The sequence below is a fragment of the Pavona decussata genome, unplaced genomic scaffold (genome assembly GCF_977016875.1).
Source record: "Pavona decussata unplaced genomic scaffold, jaPavDecu1.1 SCAFFOLD_68, whole genome shotgun sequence".
In the NCBI taxonomy this organism is placed as follows: Eukaryota; Metazoa; Cnidaria; class Anthozoa; order Scleractinia; family Agariciidae; genus Pavona; species Pavona decussata.
The window spans coordinates 597,865-620,869 of record NW_028145487.1 but is presented as its reverse complement, the minus strand read 5'-3'; the positions used below and the strand labels follow the sequence as shown (position 1 = coordinate 620,869).

The window sequence follows — 23,005 nt, the reverse complement described above, 5'->3', positions numbered from 1 at the left end:
TAACAGTGGATAATATTAATACAAAATATTAATGTATTGTAATGGTATGGTATTTTAAAGGGGAGTAGAGAGGCTGGACTGGCAGACAACAGAAGGTTTCAAACTCAGTTAAACTGAAGAAGTGCATGAAGATTTACAAATGGTACAGGACTTCAACTGACAGTGGAGGGTCCAGACTAGAGGACAACAGAGATGGTAAACGGGATGAAGATTCACAACTGGTACACTGAGGACTTCAACTGCCAGTGGAGAGTTGGGAATGGAAAGCAACAGAGATGCTAAACTGAATGAAGATTTACAAATGGTACACTGAGGACTTCAACTGACAGTGGAGAGTTTGGACTGGAGGACAACAGAGATTGTAAACTGAATGAAGATTCACAAATGGTACACTGAGGACTTCAACTGACAGTGGAGAGTTTGGACTGGAAAACAACAGAGATGCTAAACTAAATGAAGATTTACAAATGGTACACTGAGGACTTCAACTGACAGTGGAGAGTTTGGACTGGAGGACAACAGAGATGATAAACTGAATGAAGATTCACAAATGGTACACTGGGGACTTCAACTGACAGTGGAGAGTCTGGACTGGGGGACAACTGAGACCTGTCACCTAAGTGAAGATTCACAAAATTTATTTATCGTGTAGAGAGACCCCTGCTATCTCGAAAATTACAGGGAAGCAGTCTTGAAACTTTGTTTGAGAAAGCGAGATTTCAAGACAGTCAGTAGTAAATATTACTGGCAGTAAATAGCATCTGAAGTAAACAAGTTTGAAAGTTCAAGATGATGAATAATTGCAGATTGTCTAAGGTGTCTCTCCCATCATATTTTACAAAGCCAGTATTGCAATATAACATCTGTTGTTTAATTACCCTGTTAACATCGAAAAATAAATATATCTAATCACCATGTAAGTTACCTTGTTTTATCAAAATCATTCATGATACATTTAAATAATAATAATTACAGTCGTAAACTTGAATGGAAACTTTGACAGTCACAAAATTGTGAAAATAGAACAAAAAAAATTCCTATGAATATTCTTTAAACATATTTTTTTTGGCGAGATTTCAGTTAATGAACATAAAGTAAATGGCCTTTTAATAGCTTCATTTTAGATATTATAGTTAAATTCTTTCTCTCTCTTTTGTTTTGTTAATTGTCTTTTTTTTTTTGGTAATGAATACAGTCAAAACTGAAGTTATCAAAACCAGCTAGCATCCATTGCAGTTGACATGTACCTTTTCCAGTAAGGGCTTCATAGTCTGGAGGACATCTAAGATATATCGATTGAGATCTGGATGACAACACATCTGAAAAGGAAATGAAAAGGCATTCTACATTCTCAAACTCATTAATAATTCATCAAGAGAAAACAAAGAAAATCACTACTGTGACCATGGTTTGGATATGTGATCCTAATTACCATAAAATTTGCCAACTTTAGCCTTGAATTTCTCCAAGAACTATTGATAATTTGAGCAGCTATATCACACACTCAAAAGTGTGTTTCATCAGATATCCAAACATCTCAAATCATTAAAAAAAAACTCGGCTGCGCATCGTTTTTACAACCTACTTCTCAGTGTTTGGATATCTGATGAAACACGCTTTCTCATGTTTGATATATTACTTCAAAATTAGATTTTTCACTGTATACTGTATTGTACTCACTAACCACATGACTACATGGAAACACCATGGGGGGGGGGGGAGGGAGGAGTAAAATACATGTATTTCTTTTGAAGCCTGACCAAGACATGATTCTAGTGTATTCTGATAGCATTGGACTCTTAAAAATCTTCATTCGTTAAAATTTAAACTGTTGTCTGAATAGCTAGAAGTCAAAAATGTTGAGCAAAGACCAAACTGTTCAAAATCACTTTCTATGGGGCACAAAAACATTTCACTGTCAAGTTCTTATAAACATTTTCAGTTAAAATGTAAACAAGGTTAAAACAAGTCAATGTAGACTACCAGTATTTCAGTTGCCGCTGCATGCAGTTTTTTCTTTATTCTTTTTTCCAATGCATCCACTTGTTATTTGAACCATCATGTATCAAGACTATCAATTCTTACACTAGCCCTTCAAGGGAACGAGAACTTATAATTTGCAGGGAAATCTGTACTTGCAAAGGAAATACTTTTCTGCCCCTTAATTATTTTATAGTCAATAGTGCAATTGTGCCAAGACTAGCTGATGTTATACAACTTGACTAGTAGCTAGTTTAATACAAAGTTTTTCACATAACAATAAGAATAACTATTATTCTGAAGGCCTAACAGGTTTGTGTTAGACATACAGTGTAACACAGATGTTGCAGCTTCAGGCTCTAATATTTTCCCACAGTATCACACTGTAAATATTCATGCAAGTTTTTTTATTGTTAATTAAGGAGCACTAATCTCTCAGCCATGGCTACCAGATCTCTGCAAAAACATTTCAAGCCTGAACTCTTCACTAACCTGAACAGGAACATTATACTTTTTCCTTCTTTCAAACACAACAGCAGGATACACTTCTCTCACATACAAGACAAGGTGAAAGGCTACCTCTAAAAATTCACACAGCACTCCACCTGAAACTGATAACAAAGAAGGTTAGCCATCATTTGTATAAAAGCTGGACTAAAAGCCCAAGTTGCAGGGGAGGAGGAAGGGGGGCTTACACCTGCAGGTATTACTAAAGAGACAGGAAGTGCTTCAAGAGCCCAAAGTTTTAGCCTGTGAAAATGTCACATTACGGTACAATTCAATTAGACTAAAAAAATCCAACAACCCAGAATATATTAAACACTTTTCAGGTTTCTATTTATGCTCGGTGCACATGGCTAAATGGCTGGCAATGAAGTCCAATATTTTGGACAAATTGTATACATTTTCTGACTCTCTATATTTCATACTAGCTTTGTATGAACAGGGTTATTATAACAGTGGTCCATGTATGTATAACAATAAGTAAGCTTAAGAATGATGTATTATTCCAGAAAGTGACACAGACATACTTGGAAAAAAGAAATCCGAGTGCTCCTATCAGGAGTCAAACCTAAGCCATTAAACTAGGTTCATGGGACAAATATCCTGCATACTGCTAGGATTTAAATGTCGAACGTGTGGTAAATGAAATAAACGTGATGGTAAGTAAGCTTATAGCTTGATAAGTAAGCTTATAATATATAAGACAGGTAAGCTTTGAAGCTTTAGATTATAAAAGTCTAAAGAAAGGAAACAAATGATTTGACATCCTGTAGCTTTGCAAACGACAAGCTTATTTTATTGCACTACATTTTCCGTATTCAAGTAATTCTTACCAGCCAACAGGTCAACAGCCTGTTCAGCTCTTTCTTCCATTTGCATGTCCCAAAGAACGCCGTGCGTACACCAATTCACGGAAAATATTTCCTACATGCACCACTCCGATGCACCAACTGTTCAGCCGCCATGTTTAAAATCCTCTAAGAAACCTGGGTCGAGAATAGCCACGTGATCACTTATTTCGCGCCAGTTTTCGCGCCGTTTATGTGAAGGTGAAAAGCGCTCAGCGAAAATATTTGCACGTTTTGCACCGTGTTTATAGAAAATTTTCGCATCACTTTAATTTCGCAATCTCATGAAAGGGTGATACACAGGAATAAAAACAAACACAGAAGTTCGAGAGGGAAATAATTTACAGAACGCTGGCAAGAATTGGGGAAAGTAATTTTCTGTAACAAAGTAAATAAATAAGGGGAGACTTAAGATGGGGCTCTACTTGGATTTGAGTGAAATTTGAAGAGGTTTTAAGAATGGATAGAAGAAAGAAAATGATTTTTTGAACACTAACAGACAGTCGATAACCACGCAAGAGCACCCCAGGTTGCTAGTGGACTAACTTGGTATCCGTCTATTAATTATTAACTACAAATTCTAATTTTAAAACTTCACTAAATCTTCAACATTTCTTATTTCTTTTAATTTTACCAATCCTTCAAGAAAAATTATTTCCTTCCAAATATACCTAAAAATCACCCAAAACTTCATAAAACTCCCCAAATCATTGATTTGTGTTATGAATGGAGGGTTTTTGTATTGCTTGAAATGCAAACAAGATATTTCCATTGGACCGATTTTAAGCGGCGTGAAAACGGCTTTCAGGTGAACCCCCACCTTAACTTAGAAGAATAGGCCTTATCACGGTTTTCGACGCCATTTTGACGAGTAGGCAAACAGACTTGAAATAACAGTGTTTGTATGGAAATCCGATGTCAAATAATTTTTATAAAACATCGCTTCTGAAAAATTCATGAATTGGAAACGTTTGGCACTAGGAAAAGGATTTTAAGAAAAAAAATTGGAGGGATGTAGCTGTGCCAGAAAGCGTCCAGTCGTGTTTTGAACTTTCCATACATTTGTCTGTATAGCGATCGAACCAGCCGTGAGCTGCTACTAAAAATAGTTCGCGGGAAAAAATACTCGTCAAAATGGCGTCGAAAACCGTGATAAGGCATATTAAAGATGTCTTGTGTGTACTTAGACTGGAGAGGGACTGCGTATACTTCATCAGTATGATGCCGTGGTATTAACACCATATGGGAATTGCAAGATTTTATACGTTGGATCGGTTTTTAAGTCTAACAACTGTTTTTTCCACGGTGTCTTCCACTGAGGGACATTTCAAAATAACAGTTTTTTTTTTTCTGGCAGGTAATACTGTTTCCTTTTTCATGATAATTTCTTTAGGGACCGAAAATATAATAAAACAGAATGACATCACCTGATAATACCGCATTTTTACCCCTAGGAAAACAAAGAGCTTTAATTCTCTCGTGTTTCGACAGTTACAGTACATAGAAGGATTGAAAAGAAAACTACATATTTTCTTCACTATTAAACTGATCTAAATAGTTAAAGGGATTGTTGTCTCCTAGGCGAAATGATTCGTTTGTGTGACTCAAAGATACCTGCTGCGGCGACGGTTCGTGAACCTTAATACACAGCGGGATTATTTGAAAGTTAAAATTTTTGTAATACTTATGATCTAGAAAAGACAGAAAATGTTCATTCTATAGTTATTCTGATAAAAGTTTCTCATTTAATTTCCCCAGCCCTTTGTCAACGTTAAGCCTGAATGGCGGACGAGTACTATCTATTCGGGCTTCTCTGCCGTCACGTGGTCAATATAAACCAATCAGATTCGGAGGAAAATTTATTGGTGAACTTTTACCGCTGATAGTTGCTCTATGGAAATTTATTGTTCTTAAATCAAATATACGAGGGCTTATAAAAAATGCGACTTTTAAGAACAATAAATGTCCAAGTGGTAACTTTGAGACCTGTAGCCGGCGAGACAGAAACATTCAATTGTTTTTGTTGTTCACCAGCAAATTTCCATCCGAACAAGACACGCTCAAACTAGTCAGTTACGAATGTACAAACTTTTTTAGGGGAAAAGGCAGAAATAGAAAAAGACAAATAAACGTTAACGCCAGTACAACTGATACAAATCATGCAATAAAAGCAAGCCAGTCTGTGTTACTGATGTTAATTGAATTGTAAATATAACTACATGCAAAGTTTTTTTGTGAACGATTGATATGCTCTGACACTGGAGCGATAAAACAAAATGCAGCAACTCATCAGGCGAGGCGCCAATTCCTTTTGGGAAGAATGGGTGAATACGAACCCGAATTCCAAGATATTTACGCAGAAACATAGAAAGATTGAAACAGAATAAACGAAAATTATTGCATAAAACAATGAAAGCAGAATTTTCCAACCCGGTAATATATTGAATCTGTTTTGTTAAAATCAGTTAAAAGAATAAGTATTTAAAGCTCAGCAGAGCTTATGCTCATTTTTTTCAGCCACATTTGGACAAAATTAACGAACTTTTGCTGCTCGTCTGATTTTTGAACTTAAAACTCTATAAAAGGGCGGCAAAGAAAAAAAAACACTCTGCAGGAAAAAGAAGCACTCGTTGACATAATTTCTCAGAATTCCATATCATCACAGTCTTTGAAGTCACGATGATATTGCTACCGTAGCAATAATATATTATTGCTGCTGGATTTAAGTTTATCATTTTCTTGTGCATGGAGTCCGCAGCCATTTATGTGTAGTGCTGAAGGTCGTAAACAAAAAGATAGACAAACTGCCACAAACTGGAGGTAAGATCAGTGGCCGCCTTGTCTATCGCTTAACTTCAGAGTAAATTTGTATAGAAAACTAAGAGAAGAAACTTCTATTGCCGTTGAGCTCACTGAACTAGAATTTAGGTTTTCCCGTATTTATTAAACAAAAGGTAACTCAAGCAACAACGACATAGCTAGGTTTCGTGAGCAAAAACAATAGCTTAGCAAGTGCGTAGTGAAATTTTGCTTTCTTTGCCGTCAACAACTACTTTGTGGAGAACGTGAACACAAGATGGTGAATTTTTCATTCGAAAAAATTCTCTTTCTTAATTTGAACGCCACTCCTACCAGTTTCGTTCCTGTAAAGTTTGTCGTTTTTGTACAAGTTGAACGAGTTGAAATAATCGCAAAGCCTAGCTTAACCCTTTAGCTCAAACTTTGTTTGAGGCCGCGGATCATGAAACCACAACTACGATTGCCATTCAATTGAAAGAGAATTCGCATTCATTTAATTGCTTCTAAGGATCAATCCTTAAAATTAAGACGTTCACCAAAATGAATTTTCCGTGTAAAACCCAAGTATGCCGTTGTCATTCTAGGCATCAAACGCCGTTAATTTTCTTTCTTTTTGCAAACCACATCAACCGAAGATAAGAAAACGAAACTCCCAGACAATTGTTTCCAGGACAGTTCTTTCGTTTGCTTTTAGATCAATATCCAGGATTCAGAACCGCAACTTTTATCTCAAAGATTTTTAATTTAAATGAAGGACGATGCCTACTAATACAAATGTATTTTTGTGCGTTTTATGACTATGCAGGAAAAGCAGATCTTAGCAAGGGCCATTGGAATCCAAAAGGAAAATTGGGAAAATAACGGCGTATTTTTCAGAGATAATTAAGCGACAATATTTCTAAAAAGCGCCAAAATGTAACGCAATGTATGGCAGTTTTTCCTAAATTGAAGCTTAATTATCTCTGAAAAATGCATGGTTACCCCCAATTTTCTTTTTGGATACCAAGAGAACTTGCAAAGTTCTGCTTTCTCCGCATAGTTTTAAACCGCGCAAAAATATTTCTGCATTAGTAGGCACCACCAGGAGCCCATTACCCTTCTAAGACCTTCACGACCGGCGCATGCCGAGTCAGTGTCCGTTCTTTTCTTATAGGCACCCAACAAAAAATTAATACCGATAAAAAACCCGAGTATCTCGAGATGCGCAGAACGTATGCGCAGTAACAATAGTACGCACCGTCCTTAAGATGCCCCTTACCTATTCAGGACTTCTAAGACCTTCACGACCGGCGCATGCCGAGTCAGTGTCCGTTCTTTTCTTATAGGCACCCAACAAAAAATTAATACCGATAAACTGGTACTTAATGTAGTCGTTTCCGGGTTTTCGTTATTATTTGTTTGTTTATTTGTTTGTTTGTCTTAGGGCGTTTAAAACGGATGTTCGTTCAAACTTAAACATTTTCATCTGTTCGTTTTCTTGAGATAAATATTCAAGTCGCAGAATTAAGGGAACCGATCTTGTTTCTTTGAATTTCCGCGATCTCGTTTTCTATTAAAATAAATTTTTTTACCCCTCCCAAATAGAGGTGTTGTTTGATGAAGGGGAATTCAAATATCTCGGTAATTTCTGCTGGAGGCGAAAACGGCGCCTCTAGGAAGGATTTTCCACCAAAACGATTCACTGAGTTTCCTTGTTACTTTCAACCACTTACGATACGTCTACATTCCAAAATGACTCCAAGGCTCTCTTGTCAAACGTAACGTCCATTAGTGTTTTCGTTGCCTTCATAAGCAGACAATCTAATGCTAAAGCTCACTGTAATTAAACTATAATTTACAAATCACAATTTATTCAAATGATCTACAAAAGAAAATCACTGAGTTGCAGACGAAGTATTTATGTTTAAAATGAGCGGTAGCGACTGATATTGCCGCGCAAATTAAAATCATTGAATGTATTTAAGCTATGGAGTTTTCGTCCAATGTCCTTAATCGCGATATCTGCTAGTGATCCGGCATTAGTGATTATTGCGTTCTATAAATCGAACCTCTATAGGAAGTCAAGTGTTGCATAAATCAGGTGTTAAAACGAAGTATCACCAGCGAGTCCGATGTTCGGAGAGAAGGTCTACCAGCCCTTCGCGTTTTTTGAAAAATTGTCGCAAAGAGAGCGCAATGTGGCCAGCTAAGATGTTCGGAAAGGCATGCAACAGCAGCTAACCCTTCAAATAAAAATTAATTCAGGTAGAGAATCCAGACAGACGAAACCGTATTTTAAAATTTGCACAAATATTCCTTTTAAAGGACCGAAAACGACCTTGGAAAACAGATAGATAACCGACATTTGAAGTTTTTTTTCTTCAATATTTTCATCGAGTGCCCCTATCAAGTCTCTTTCAGGAGTACAAGGAATTTAACTAGTCACTAAAACTGTTGAGTCCCCGGAGAAAAACTGATCCGTGGTGAATTGATCATGAGGCATTATAACATAGCGCGCGTGCATCCTAATCTAATTCCTATTGGCGTCATTATGGTACATTTCTCAACATACGCACGGCCGTGCGTCCATCCGATGACGTGTGCAAGTCAGATGGGGGAAGCATGCGCGCGCTTTGTTATAAAAAACTTTTTACAGAGAGAGAACACCATAAAAAATGTATATTTATAAGAGCTTGAAGTTTAATGAAACGTTAAGATTAAACCGGTATGAGAAACCATTTTCGTCCTTTTTTTTTTTTTTTTTTGTACAGAGAATTTTGTAATTAAGGTGGCTTACTACAGTTTTTGTAGTATTCGAGCTTTGATATGCGCGCGCACTGCCCAAGGCATGCAAAAGCATCACACACGAGCAAAATCACGGTAGCCAGCAGAGGAAATCCCGTGAGCTCATAAACAAAATTGCGGCTCTCGGAAAAATGTCCTGGTATTCCAGATAGGTTTTGTGATGTGTGCTTACAGTAGCTAGATTGAGTTTGGGCTTGATAACTGAAAAAAACGTGTTGTCTAATGGTTGCCGTTCCTTAACAGCCTTTAAGCCTTTGCAGAGTTGTGATTTTGCGCCAAATATTTGAACACAAAGGCAGCATACACTCACCAGCTGAAGCGCGCGCGCGCGCTGGAACCCGGGTTTTCCCGGAACAAGCATGCGCAATCGTCTTCTCACCGAAGGTCGCAATAACTACTTTTTCTCGCTTAATTTCTCCAAATCTAGCCGTACAACCTATGTTCAAATTTTTGCTGTTGACAGAAAACACTAAAACGGAAATGTGAACATTTTTTAAAGAGAATCTGTCAGAAATTTTTTTAGGAATTTTCAAATAAGGCAAAATTTCCCAATTTTTTCAATTGCCAAATTTCTCCCTGACAGAATTTCGTGTTCTTCCCTGTAAATACCCCTTTTTGCCCACTTTCCAAATCCTGAAATTTTTAAGTGGGGTCGTACGGCTAGATTTAGAGCCAGACAACTCTAAAAGGTGTAGTTCCCAGGCCCCCCACTAACTCATTCTTAGTTTTCCACACTTTTTGAGCATTCCAAATAAATTTCTGACTCAAAATTATCTTATTTATCTACGCGTTGTTTAATGATAAATTGAAGTCCAACGCCCGCGTTCTTGTCCGTCCGTGATGGCAAGATTGTTAATGGACGCGTGGAAAAATTAAAACGAGTGATGTAAGTTTTATTGACTACATATTGTCGTTTTACGGTCTTTCAAAAGAGAGTTATGGAGTGGAGGAGGAGGTGAACAACAAGAAAATTTCCGAAAAAAATTGGAACTTAAAGTGACAATAAATCTCTTGTAAAGCCTCGCGTAATGTGAAGATTGCATGATCAACTGAAACGTGACAACGAAAAATTCTAATTATGTAATAGTTACTATGCCTAGCACTGGCAGTTAAATTTTGTAACTTATGGCTTAAAACAGCGTCAAAAAATGAAAGTGTGCATTAATAATGAACCAGTGTTAGTTAAAAAAACATTTTCCACTAATCTTTGAAATTTTCGTTTGCTGTTTAAGGTTGGCTGAATATGAAATATTTTTGCAGGAAAGGAGAAACATGTTGCACATCAAAATTTAGCCCACGAACACGGAGGATAGATTTGTGCTGCAATGGCGCCTGAATTATCGCCCGAAAATCAAAGAAGTCGCCACCTTTGCAACTTATAATAATAACTTCATTTATTTTTTGAGGGTTAAGTGTAGAAAACCGTGGGAATATTAAAGTTGCATTTGGCCTAACCGGATCTTATGGCAGAAAGGCGTTTGCTCCAGTCAAAAATACTGCTTTGACTTTTGGAATTAACGAAGGTGTTTATGAAACCCAGCCCACCTAAAACCTTGATGTGTTTTGCCTGGATGTTCTCTCCGATAAACAGTATTCTAAGAGCATTCTCAGAAAGCGTGTTGTCCTCGACTTACGAGTATTCGGTGGCCTATTTTCCGTGCCGTTTTTTATTTATTTATTTATTTATTTATTTCTTATAACTACTTCCAGTTAGCGTATTACTGCACTAACGATCATCGCAGTTATGTGTTGCGAAAAGAGAAGCCTCATTTATTTATAAAGTTCAGATTTCAACGGGATTTGATCCAAAAAAAAAAAAAACCCTGCGATATCGGTACAGTGCTTTATCAACTGAGCTAAAAGGCCAACTGGGAGCTGGTTATTTGGTAAGTTTGTAATCAGGCGCGGATCCAGGATTTTGAAATGGGGGGTGAATTTTTGTAATAATGTAATAGAACCAAAGCCTGGTTTAGGTGTTTGACGTCTGTGCAGCGACGAGCTCTCAAGGAGCTTGTTAACAACAAAGAAGTTATTCTCAAAAAAGCAGATAAAGGCAAAACAACCGTCGTTATGAGCAGAGAAAACAGAATCAATGAGGGACAGAAACAATTGGATGATAGAAATAACTATCATCCACTAGACGAAATAATGGTTAGAGATACATCCCAGAGAGTTAAACACCTCATTAATGCCCTTCACCATGCAGGGTGCATGGACGAAATGACGGTTAAATGGTTTAACCCAACACCAAATCCGCCTCGAATCCCAGTGTTCACAAAAATTCACAGACCGACATTAGTCGGAAGACCTATCATATCTGGGTGTGTTGGCCCAACAGAACGCCTATCATCATTCGTAGACTAACTACTTCAGCCAATAGCACAAATACAGGACTCATATCTTAAAGATACGACACATTTCATAACGTTTATTGAAAGCACTAGGGTGCCTAGAAACACTTTTCTAGTCTCAATGGATGTCACTAGCCTTTACACGAATATCCCACAAGAGGAAGGAATCACTATAGTATGCAACCCATACGAGAACTGTCATGCCAATAACCCGCCTATAGCTACAAATTTCCTCAGAGAAATGCTCAGCCTTATACTGAAGGAGAACTCCTTCCAATTTAACGGGAAAGACTATCTCCAAACACACGGAACTGCCATGGACACTTAAATGGCAGTAGCGTTTTCCAACATTTTTATGGCATCTATAGAAAAGGAGATCTTAAGGCAGAGCGTTAACAAACCACTAACGTGGAAAAGATTCATTGACGATGTATTTTGCTTGTCGATACAAACAAAGAAGAAATAGAACATCTCATTGAGCAAGCAAATTCGTACCACCCTACCATAAAGTTTACCGCTGAAGTCTCACAATTACAAACAACATTCTTGGATATAACAGTCTATAAGGGAGAGAGATTCGAGAAAGAACCGATTCTCGACGTGCGCACACATTACAAACCTACTGAAACATTTCAGTACACAAACTACAACAGTTGCCACCCAGCAGGCGTCAAAAAAGGCTTCGCTAAAGGAGAAGCTCTTAGACTTCTGAGGACAAACTCTTCTAAAGTAGTGTTTGAGGGAAACATTAAAAACTTTAAAACACGCCTGGTATCAAGAGGTTATCCTAGTAACCTGGTGGACAAAATCCTCTCCGAAGCTAACTTCGCAGAGAGGAAGAACGCACTTACACAAAAACAGACAGCGCACAAGAAAATTCTACCCTTTTCGTGACACAATTTCAACCATCACTGCCATGTTCGAAAAATATTCTAATGGACAAATGGTATTTAGTACAAAACCAGCCGCTGCTAAGAGAGATATACAAGGAACCTCCCTTGATCTGTTATAGAAAAAGGAAATCGCTTAAAGACATGCTTGTTAAAGCAAAACTATAAAGGCTTTTATCAACACAATGGGAACACAGCGGGAATCGTGCAGGTCTGTCAACCCCATTTAAACAGGCTCAAAATAAATAAATTGATTGGTAGAACCAGTCATCGCTTATGCACATTCTCCACCTCAATCAGAGAAATCAAATATTATTTCAATATTTGAGGGATAACAAAAAAGAAAGAAAGAAGGGGGATCAGAAAAAGGGGGGGGGGGGGTGAAAATTCACCCATTTCACCTCCCCTGGATCCGCCCTTGGTAATGTACTGAAGAGGAATAGATGGAAGTGAATATATATGGAATTTTGTATATAAATACTGTAAATTATAGATCGAAAAAGTAGATGAAGTACACGCTTGAACGGGACTTAAACCTGATAGGTCAATATACACTCGCTCTCAGTTAGGCAACAGTACACGCATCAAGGAATTACGGAATTCAGTAAAAAGCTACAAAGTCAAATTTCGTCTTTCCGAGGTTTATTAAACAAGACGAAAACAAAATGAGACCAAACAAAAATATAGTCCTGTTCTACTGTAGTGAATCTCAGAAGTTGGCAGGGTAAGGTGAATTAACCATCAATTACTTTAGCTAACAAAATATGACGAGTGTTCTTTTTCCTCCGATCCCCGGTTGATGGCTTTAAATAGACGCCATCTGCGTTTTCCACTCAAAAGAGATCAACTTATGCACTGCTGGAGTCCACGTCTTTTAATCGGCCAAACGACTGATTGTGTCGCAATAAATGTCATCGGTCTTCCCGACTCATACGATGGAAATGCGACAAAGAAACCAAACGTCCAATTTGTCATGACCGGAATCAACACATTTCTCAAGTTGCATTTGTAATAAATACTTATTTTCTAAACACCTGCAAATGTATTGTCTCAATTCAGCCTCAGATTTCAAGTCTAAAAGCAAAGTTTGATTCCACGTCTGATTCCGACTAGATAGCGAACAAATCTGACACCCGAGCTAGCCAGCCTTCTCGTTTAATTGGAAAAACTGAAAGGCGAGAAAATATTGAATTGAACTTTGGGTGAAAAAACACAAAAAACCAACAACATAAAATAACATAAAAACAGTATCAAAGTGCAATTTTCAGTAGGATTCTGAATCTGTTTGACAGAGGTGCTTTCAGTAAACCTTGCAAAATTTAACGGTTGAGAATTTGCAATGATTCTGTTCTGCTTCATTCCGTGGCGTTTTCAATGTATAAGGAAAAGTACAGTGGAGACCTGGTCCCAGTTGTTCAAAGAGCGGATAACTTTATCCACTGTATAAGTCACTATCCAGCGGAGCAGATGTACTCCAATTAATGCTTTTGGAAAGTTTTTCACACAATCCCACACTTAAATTTGACATATGCTTATGCTCTGTCTACAAATTATGGAGCTATCGGGAATATCTTGCACACATTTTGATCTGCCGGATAGCGACCTATCCAGTGGATTAAATTATCAGCGTCTTCTAATCGGCCAACCGACTGATTGCATGTCGCAATAAATGTCTTCGGTCTTCCCGACTCATACGATGGAAATGCGACAAAGAAACCAAACGTCCAATTTGTCATGACCGGAATCAACACATTTCTCAAGTTGCATTTGTAATAAATACTTATTTTCTAAACACCTGCAAATGTATTGTCTCAATTCAGCCTCAGATTTCAAGTCTAAAAGCAAAGTTTGATTCCACGTCTGATTCCGACAAGATAGCGAACAAATCTGACACCCGAGCTAGCCAGCCTTCTCGTTTTATTGGAAAAACTGAAAGGCGAGACACTATTGAATGGAACTTTGGGTGAAAAAACACAAAAAAACCAACAAAATAAAATAAAATAAAAACAGTATCAAAGTGCAATTTTCAGTAGGATTCTGAATCTGTTTGACAGAGGTGCTTTCAGTAAACCTTCCAAATTTAACGGTTGAGAATTTTCAATGGTTCTGTACTGCTTCATTCCGTGGCGTTTTCAATGTATAAGGAAAAGTACAGTGGGGACCTGATGGTGTTTTCAAAAATTAATGAATGGTGGCGTTACATTTAAAGCTTATTTTGCGCTTATGGTGAGTATTTGGGAAAAAATATTTACATGATATTAACTTCCAAAATGTTTATTTGCGTAAAAATTCTTCCCTTTAAATAGAATAGATTTGAGTGCGTGATAACGAATTTTTAAATGGCAATGACGCTTCTTTCAACCATCTCCACAAGGCTAGCAACGTAAACTCGTAAAGCTGTTTCAAATTTATTTAATTGAATTACATGAATTTATAAAATGAGAAACCCGAGTATGAAGGCCTTCCTTAAATTTAAAGTTGAAAGGTACAAACGTGCTATAAGACCGTTAAATTAAGTTGCTTGTGGCTGTGAATTTCCCTAAACATAGAAATGAATCAATTGTCTATAACTATGAATATCGCGTCGTGGCCATTCCCCTAAGTGGCTCCCCTGATATATCAAAATGGATAGAATTAAAACAATGATGTCAAAAAAATGATTAAAGTATTGATCTTGAGCGACGTTTACCACGACAGTTTTAATGGAAAATATACTTTTAAATATTTGAATAACAAGATTAGTAGTAAGCAGTCGGCGATGGAAGAAGCGACGCGATTTGCATTTCAAATGACTGTCCTTCGCAGCGTTAGTGATTAAAATGATAATAAAAAGCTTTATTCTACCATATGCCAAGATGCAAAATTTAAATAATATTTTTATTATTTGCAAAGGCATGTTCTTGGAAGGTTTTCAGCAGTCAGCTTTCAAAAAGTCACAAGGCTATGTGCTATTTAATTCACTCGCGAATAAAAGAACCCTCTCTTCTATGGCTTACGTGCGGTCTAGAAGTCTTTCCAAGAAGTATCTATTACTTGCTGCTCTTTCACGTTTATTTCAGTCTACGATAAAAAATAATCTACAACCCCGGCCGAGCGATAAAGCATATTTTGCAGTTGTTTTTATTGCTTGTTTCTTTTTGCCCATGGGCATGATTACAGTTTGTTATTACAAGATTTACATCGTTTCCAAGCGCATTGTTCAGAACGTTCAAGCGCCAATGGGCACTGGTCGCATAGCAATGACGGCGACTCGGGCTCTTCTGAAAAAGCACCGCAGATCAGCGATGTACTTTTTAGCTATCGTAGCCGTTTTTATGTTCTCGTGGTCTACTTACGCAGTAGTCTCGTTACTCGTAGCTATTTTGGGGAAAAGGTTAAATGCTATTGCCACGAGTGCATGCAGCGTGTTCGCGAAAACCTGGTTTGTGCTCAACCCAATTATGTATGCCGTTCTCTCCCAAAGGTTTCGACGCAGAATATCTCTTATAGTTCATTTGACAAGACCAAACCCAGAGGGCAGACGCCCAGCTGTTGTCCCCACGAGCTCACACCAACTTGCTCTCTAGAAAGCAATATCGTCTCATTTTATTGTATTTGACGTTAATGATGCTGTTGTTATTTACTCAATGTACTATTTGCTGTTGTAAAACTGAAAAGAAAAAAGAAAGCTTGTGGACATTATTGCCAAGAGATAACAAAACTGTTACTATTTTAACGCTTATGATGAAACTCTTAGGTTCATTTGTATATCTGGGTTTACCGAGGTTGATAGAACTTCACGGTGTACTCAGCGATCGATGTTGCAAGATGTGATTATGACGATACGGTATGTACAGTATAAATGCTGTTCTGGACCTAGTTGTTCAAAGAGCGTTTAATTTTATCCAGTGGATAAGTTGCTATCCAGCGGATAAAATGTACTCCAACAAAAGCTTTTGGCAGGTTTTTCACACAATACCATATTTAAATTAGACAAACACTTCTACTTTATAAACAAATTATAAGGCTTTAGGGTAATTATTGCACACACTTTATCTGCCACATAGAGACCTATCCAGTAGATAAAATTATCCGCTCTTTGAACAACTGGGGCCTGATAACTTTCCAAACTAGGCGCATCTACACGAGGTTTCGGGCTTCTGGAATCTGTTTTTCTGTATATCTGGGATTTCAGAAGTGGAAAGAGTTTTATTTATTTCTCAGCGAGTGCAACAGCAATACTGCAAGATGGTGGTATGGTACAGTACAAATGGTATGATAACTTTATCTTTACTGAATAATGCGCTTCGACAGCAATAATGCATCATAATGTACTCCTACAAAGTTAAAAAAGCCTTGAACTAAAACAAAAATACACTATACACAGTAGAGATCATAAATAGGTAAGAATACCAAAAATGCAATTAAATTAAACAAAGTAAATTAATAAGAGAATTCTACAGTGTTCATATCAGCTACTGTAAAATCAGACAGTTCGCCTGTAAAGTTCGAGAATGGAATAGTTCTTGGGTAAAATGATTGCTTTAACAAATCAATAGAGCACTAGAAATGGGGTTGAAAATGAAAGTTTAATAATATTAACTGCTGGGATAAAGGTTTAGCATCATTTGGCAATTTCATCCTTGCCTAATTTTGACACGTTTGCAGTTGATGAATGCACTCGGAATTTCTTTTTTTTCCGAGTTTGCCTTTGTCATTACTGAATAATATATCATTCTTAATATTTACGTTGTTCTGGAGTAACTAGTTATGTAATAACCCACCCGACTTTGGTGGGAGTTAGTGATACATTTTCTGCAGTTCTATTTCCATTTGACCGATTTTAAGCGGCGTGAAGACGGCTTTCAGGTGAACACCCACCTTAACTTAGAAGAATAGGCCTTATCACTTTCATTTTATAAAAATTATTTGACTTCGGATTTCCATACAAACACTGTTATTTTAAGCCTGTTTGCCTACTCGTCAAAATGGCGTCGAAAACCGTGATAAGGCCTATTAAAGATGCCTTGTGTGTACTTAGACGGGAGAGGGACTGCGTATACTTTATCAGTATGATGCCGTGGTATTAACACCATATGGGAATTGCAAGATTTTATACGTTGGATCGGTTTTTAAGTCTAACAACTGTTTTTTCCACGGTGTCTTCCACTGAGGGACATTTCAAAATAACAGTTTTTTTTTCTGGCAGGTAATACTGTTTCTTTTTCATGATAATTTCTTTAGGGACCGAAAATATAATAAAACAGAATGCCATCACCTGATAATACCGCATTTGTATCCCTAGGAAAACAAAGAGCTTTAATTCTCTCGTGTTTCGACAGTTACAGTACATGGAAGGATTGAAAACTGAATATTTTCTTCACTATTAAACTGATCTAAATAGTTAAAGGGATTGTTGTCTCCTAGGCGAAATGATTCGTTTGTGTGACTCAAAGATACCTACTGCGGCGACGGTTCGTGAACCTTAATACACAGCGGGATTATTTGAAAGTTAAAAATTTTGTTATACTTATGATCTAGAAAAGACAGAAAACGTTCATTCTATAGTTATTCTGATAAAAGTTTCTCATTTAATTTCCCCAGCCCTTTGTCATCGTTAAGCCTGAATGGCCGACGAGTACTATCCATTCGGGCTTCTCTGTCGTCACGTGGTCAACATAAATCAATCAGATTTGGAGGAGAATTTATTGGTGAACTTTTACGGCTGATAGTTGCTCCATGGAAATTTATTGTTCTTAAATCAAATATACGAGGGCTTATAAAAAATGCGACTTTTAAGAACAATAAATGTCCAAGTGGTAACTTTGAGACCTGTAGCCGGCGAGACAGAAACATTCAATTGTTTTTGTTGTTCACCAGCAAATTTCCATCCGAACAAGACTCGCTCAAACCAGTAATATGAATTTACAAACTTCTTAGGGAAAAGGCAGAAATAGAAAAAGACAAATAAACGTTAACGCCAGTACAACTGATACAAATCATGCAATAAAAGCAAGCCAGTCTGTGTTACTGATGTTAATTGAATTGTAAATATAACGGTTTTTTGTGAACGAGTGATACTGCTCTGACACTGGAGCGATCAAACAAAATGCAGCAAGCTCATCGCGCGAGACGCAAATTCTTTTTGGGAAGAATGGGTTAATACGAACCCGTATTCTAAGATATTTACGCAGAAACATAGAAAGATTGAAACAGAATAAAGAAAAATTATTGCATAAAACAATGAAAGCAGAATTTTCCAACCCGGTAATATATTGAGTCTGTTTCGTTAAAATCAGTTTAAAAAAAACGTTTTATTCCTTCACAATTAACACCAAGCAAAATGTATTTAAAGCTCAGCAGAGCATATGCTCATTTTTTCAGCCACATTTGGACAAAATTAACGAAAATTTGCTGCTAGTCTGGTTTTCGAACTTAAAACACTAGCTATAAAAGGGCAAGCAAAGAAAAAAAAACACTCTGTAGGAAAAAGAAGCGCTCGTTAACATAATTTCTCAGAATTCCATATCATCACAGTCTTTGAGGTCACGATGATAATAATATTGCTGCTGAATTTAAGTTTATCATTTCTCGTGCATGGAGTCCCCTGCCATTTATGTGTACTGCTGAAGGTCGTAAACAAAACGACAGACAAACTATCACAAACTCGAGGTAAGATCAGTGGCCGCCTTGTCAATTGCTTAACTTCAGAGTAAATTTGTATAGAAAACTAAGAGGAGAAACATCTATTACCGTTAAGCTCACTGAACTTGTATTTAGATTTTCCCGTATTTATCAAACAATAGCTAATGGCAACTTAAGCAACGACGACCATAGCAGTTAGTGAGGAAAAACAATCGCTCTGCAAGTGCTTGAATTTTGGTACATTTCTTTGCCGTCCTCTGCACTGAAACAACAGCGTGAAGTTATCAAATTCAAGGTCTTGTGGAGAATGTGAACACACGACGGTGAACTTTTCATTCTCTTTCTTTACTTGAACGCCACTCCCGTACCAGTTTCGCTCCTGTATAGTTTGTCGTTTTTGTACAAGTTGAACGAGTTGAAATAATCGCAAAGCCTAGCTTAACCGGCTTTAGATCAAACTTTGTTTGAGGCCGCGGATGAAACCTCAACTACGATTGCCATTCAATTGAAAGAGAATTCCCATTCATTTAATTGCTTCTAAGGATCAATATACTTGAAAGACGTTCACCAAAATGAGTTTTCCGTGTAAAACCCCAGTATGCCGTTGTCATTCTAGGCATCAAACGCCGTTAATTTTTTTTCTTTTTACAAATTACATCAACCGAAGATAAGAAACCGAAACTCGCGGACAATTGTTTCCAAGACAGTTCTTCCGTTTGCTTTTAGATCAATATCCAGGATTCAGAAACCGCAACTTTTATCTCAAAGATTTTTAATTTAAATAAAGGACGGTGCCTACTAATACAGAAGTATTTTTGTGCGGTTTTTGACTATGCGGGAAAAGCAGATCTTAGCAAGAGCTATTGGAGTCCAAAAGGAAAATTGGGAAAATAACGGCGCATTTTGCAGAGATAATTAAACAACACTATTATTTTCTAAAAAGCGCCAAAATATCAAGTAATGTATGGCAGTTTTTCCTGAATTGAAGCTTAATTATCCCTGAAAAATGTATGGTTACCCCCAATTTTCTTTTTGAATACCAAGAGAACTTGCTAAGTTCTGCTTTCTCCGCATAGTTTCAAACCGCGCAAAAAATATTTCTGCATTAGTAGGCACCACCCATAGGAAACCCGAGTATCTAGAGATGCGCAGTAACAATAGTAAGATGCCCCTTACCTATTCAGGACTTTTAAGACTTTCATGACTGGTGCATGCTGAGTCACTGTCCGTCCTTTTCTTATAGGCACCCAGCAAAAAATTAGTACCGATAAACTGGTATTGTATATTTTTGTCGTTTCCGGGTTTTCGTTATTATTTGTTTGTTTATCTGTTTGTTTGTCTTAGGACGTTTTAAACGGATGTTTGTTAAAACTTAAACAGTTTCATCTGTTCGTTTTCTTGAGATGAATATTTAAGTCGCAGAATTAAGGGAACCGATCTTATTTCTTTGAATTTCCGGGATCTCGTTTTCTATTAAAATTTTTTTTTTTTTACCCCTCCCAAAACAAGAGGAATTAATATCCCCGAGTTGCGAAGGGAAGATGTGTTGCCGGTTTGATGAAGGAAAATTCAAATCTCGGTAATTTCTGCTAGAGGCGTAAACGGCGCCTCGAGAAATTATTCTCCACCAAAACGATTCACTGGGTTTCCTTGTTACTTTCAACCGCCCACTTACGATACGTCTACATTCCAAAATGACTCCAAGACTCTCTTGTCAAACGTCTATTAGTGATTTCGTGGCCTTCATAAACAGACAATCTAATGCTAAAGCCTACTGATATCAAACTACAATTTACAATTCACAACTTATTCAAATGATCTAAAAGAGAAAATCAGTTGCAGACGAAGTTTCTATGTTTAAAATGAGCGGTAGCGGCTGATATTGCCGGGCAAATTAAAATCATTGAATGCATTTAAACTTCGGGTTTCGTCCAATGTCCTTAATCGCAATATCTGCTACTGATCCGACATTAGTGATTATTGAGTTCCATAAAACTGAACCTCCATGGAAAGTCGAGTGTTGCATGAATCAGGTGTTAAAACGAAGTATCACCAGCGAGTCCAACGCTCGGAGAGAAAGTCTGCCAGCCCTTCGCGTTTTTTGAAACATTGTCCCAAAGAGAGCGCAATATGGCCAGCTAAGATGTTCGGAAAGGCATGCAACAGCAGCTAACCCTTCAAATACAAAATTTTAAAATTCAGGTAGAGAATCCAAACAGACGAAAACGACCTTGGAAAACAGAAAACCGGCATCTGAAGTAGTTTCTTAAATATTCTCATCGAGTGCCGCAATCAAGTCTCTTTCAGGCGTACAAGGAATTTAAATAGTCACTAAAACTGTTGAGACCCCGGAGAAAAACTGATCCGTGATGAGTTCAGGCATGGCCAAGCCAAACCATACTACGCGTTGTTGAATGATGAATTGAAGTCCAACGCCCGCGTTCTTGTCCGTCCGTGATGGCAAGATTGTTAATGGACGCGTGGAAAAATTAAAACGAGTGATGCAAGTTTTCTTGACTACATATTGTCGTTTTACGGTCTTTCAAAAGAGAGTTATGGAGTGGAGGAGGAGGTGAACAACAAGAAAATTTCCGAAAAAAATTGGAACTTAAAGTGACAATAAATCTCTTGTAAAGTCTCGCATAATGTGAAGATTGCATGATCAACTGAAACGTGACAACGGAAAATTCTAATTATGTAATAGTTACTATGCCTAGCACTGGCAGTTAAATTTTGTAACTTCAGTTATGGCTCAAAAAAAGCGTCAAAAAATGAAAGTGTGCATTAATAATGAACCAGTGTTAGTTAAAAAAACATTTTCAACTAATCTTTGAAATTTTCGTTTGCTGTTTAAGGTTGGCTGAATATGAAATATTTTCGCAGGAAAGGAGAAACATGTTGCACATCAAAATTTAGCCCACGAACACGGAGGATAAATTTGTGCGGCAATAGCGCCTGAATTATCGCCCGAAAATCAAAGGAGTCGCCACCTCTGCACTTTATAATAATAACTTCATTTATTTTTTGAGGGTTAAGTGTAGAAAACCGTGGGAACATTAAAGTTGCATTTGGCCTAACCGGATCTTATGGCAGAAAGACGTTTGCTCCAGTCAAAACTGTGCCTTTACTTTTGGAATTAACGAAGGCGTTTATGCAACCCAGCCCACCTAAGACCTTGATGTGTTTTGCCTGGATGTTCTCTCCGATAAACAGTATTCTAAGAGCATTGTCAGAAAGCGTGTTGCCATCGACTTATGAGTATTCGGTGGCCTATTTTCCGTGCCGTTTTTTATTTATTTATTTATTTATTTATTTATTTATTTTTTATAACTACTTCCAGTAAGCGTATTTACTGCACTAACGATCATCGCAGTTATGTGTTGCGAAAAGAGAAGCCTCATTTATTTATAAAGTTCAGATTTCAACGGGATTTGATCCAAAAAAAAAGCCCTGCGATATCGGTACAGTGCTTTATCAACTGAGCTAAAAGGCCAACTGGGAGCTGGTTATTTTGTAAGTTTGTAATGTACTGAAGAGGAATAGATGGAAGTGAATATATATGGAATTTTGTATATAAATACTGTAAATTATAGATCGAAAAAGTAGATGAAGTACACGCTTGAACGGGACTTAAACCTGATAGGTCAATATACACTCGCTCTCAGTTAGGCAACCGTACATGCATCAAGGAATTACGGAATTCAGTAAAAAGCTACAAAGTCAAATTTTGTCTTTCCGAGGTTTATTAAACAAGACGAAAACGAAATGAGACCAAACAAAAATATAGTCCTGTTCTACTGTAGTGAATCTCAGAAGTTGGCAGGGTAAGGTGAATTAACCATCAATTACTTTAGCTAACAAAATATGACGAGTGTTCTTTTTCCTCCGATCCCCGGTTGATGGCTTTAAATAGACGCCATCTGCGTTTTCCACTCAAAAGAGATCAACTTATGCACTGCTGGAGTCCCCGTCTTTTAATCGGCCAACCGACTGATTGTGTCGCAATAAATGTCTTCGGTCTTCCCGACTCATACGATGGAAATGCGACAAAGAAACCAAATGTCCAATTTGTCCTAACCGGAATCTCCACATCGCTCAAGTTGCATTTGTAATAAATACTTATTTTCTAAACACCTGCAAATCTATTGTCTCAATTCAGCCTCAGATTTCAAGTCTAAAAGCAAAGTTTGATTCCACGTCTGATTCCGATAGGATGGCGAACAAA

General features: G+C 37.4%; 1 protein-coding gene across 3 annotated transcripts in view; it reads right to left on the bottom strand.

Moving 5' to 3' along the window:
• LOC146477868 (mitotic spindle assembly checkpoint protein MAD2B-like) overlaps positions 1-23,005 on the bottom strand; it is a 45,023-nt gene that overhangs the window by 8,001 nt on the left and 14,017 nt on the right. Inside the window, exons 1-3 of one of the 3 annotated variants that reach the window (XM_085112962.1) lie at positions 3,318-3,466; positions 2,473-2,591; positions 1,248-1,319 (exon numbers count right to left, since the gene is read on the bottom strand). The exons of the other annotated variants lie outside the window; for them this stretch is intronic. Coding sequence (XP_084969088.1) covers positions 1,248-1,319; positions 2,473-2,591; positions 3,318-3,363 — 237 coding nt within the window. The 5' untranslated portion in view covers positions 3,364-3,466. Of the gene's footprint in view, positions 1-1,247; positions 1,320-2,472; positions 2,592-3,317; positions 3,467-23,005 lie in introns of those variants that run through there. 3 annotated transcript variants of the gene reach the window in all.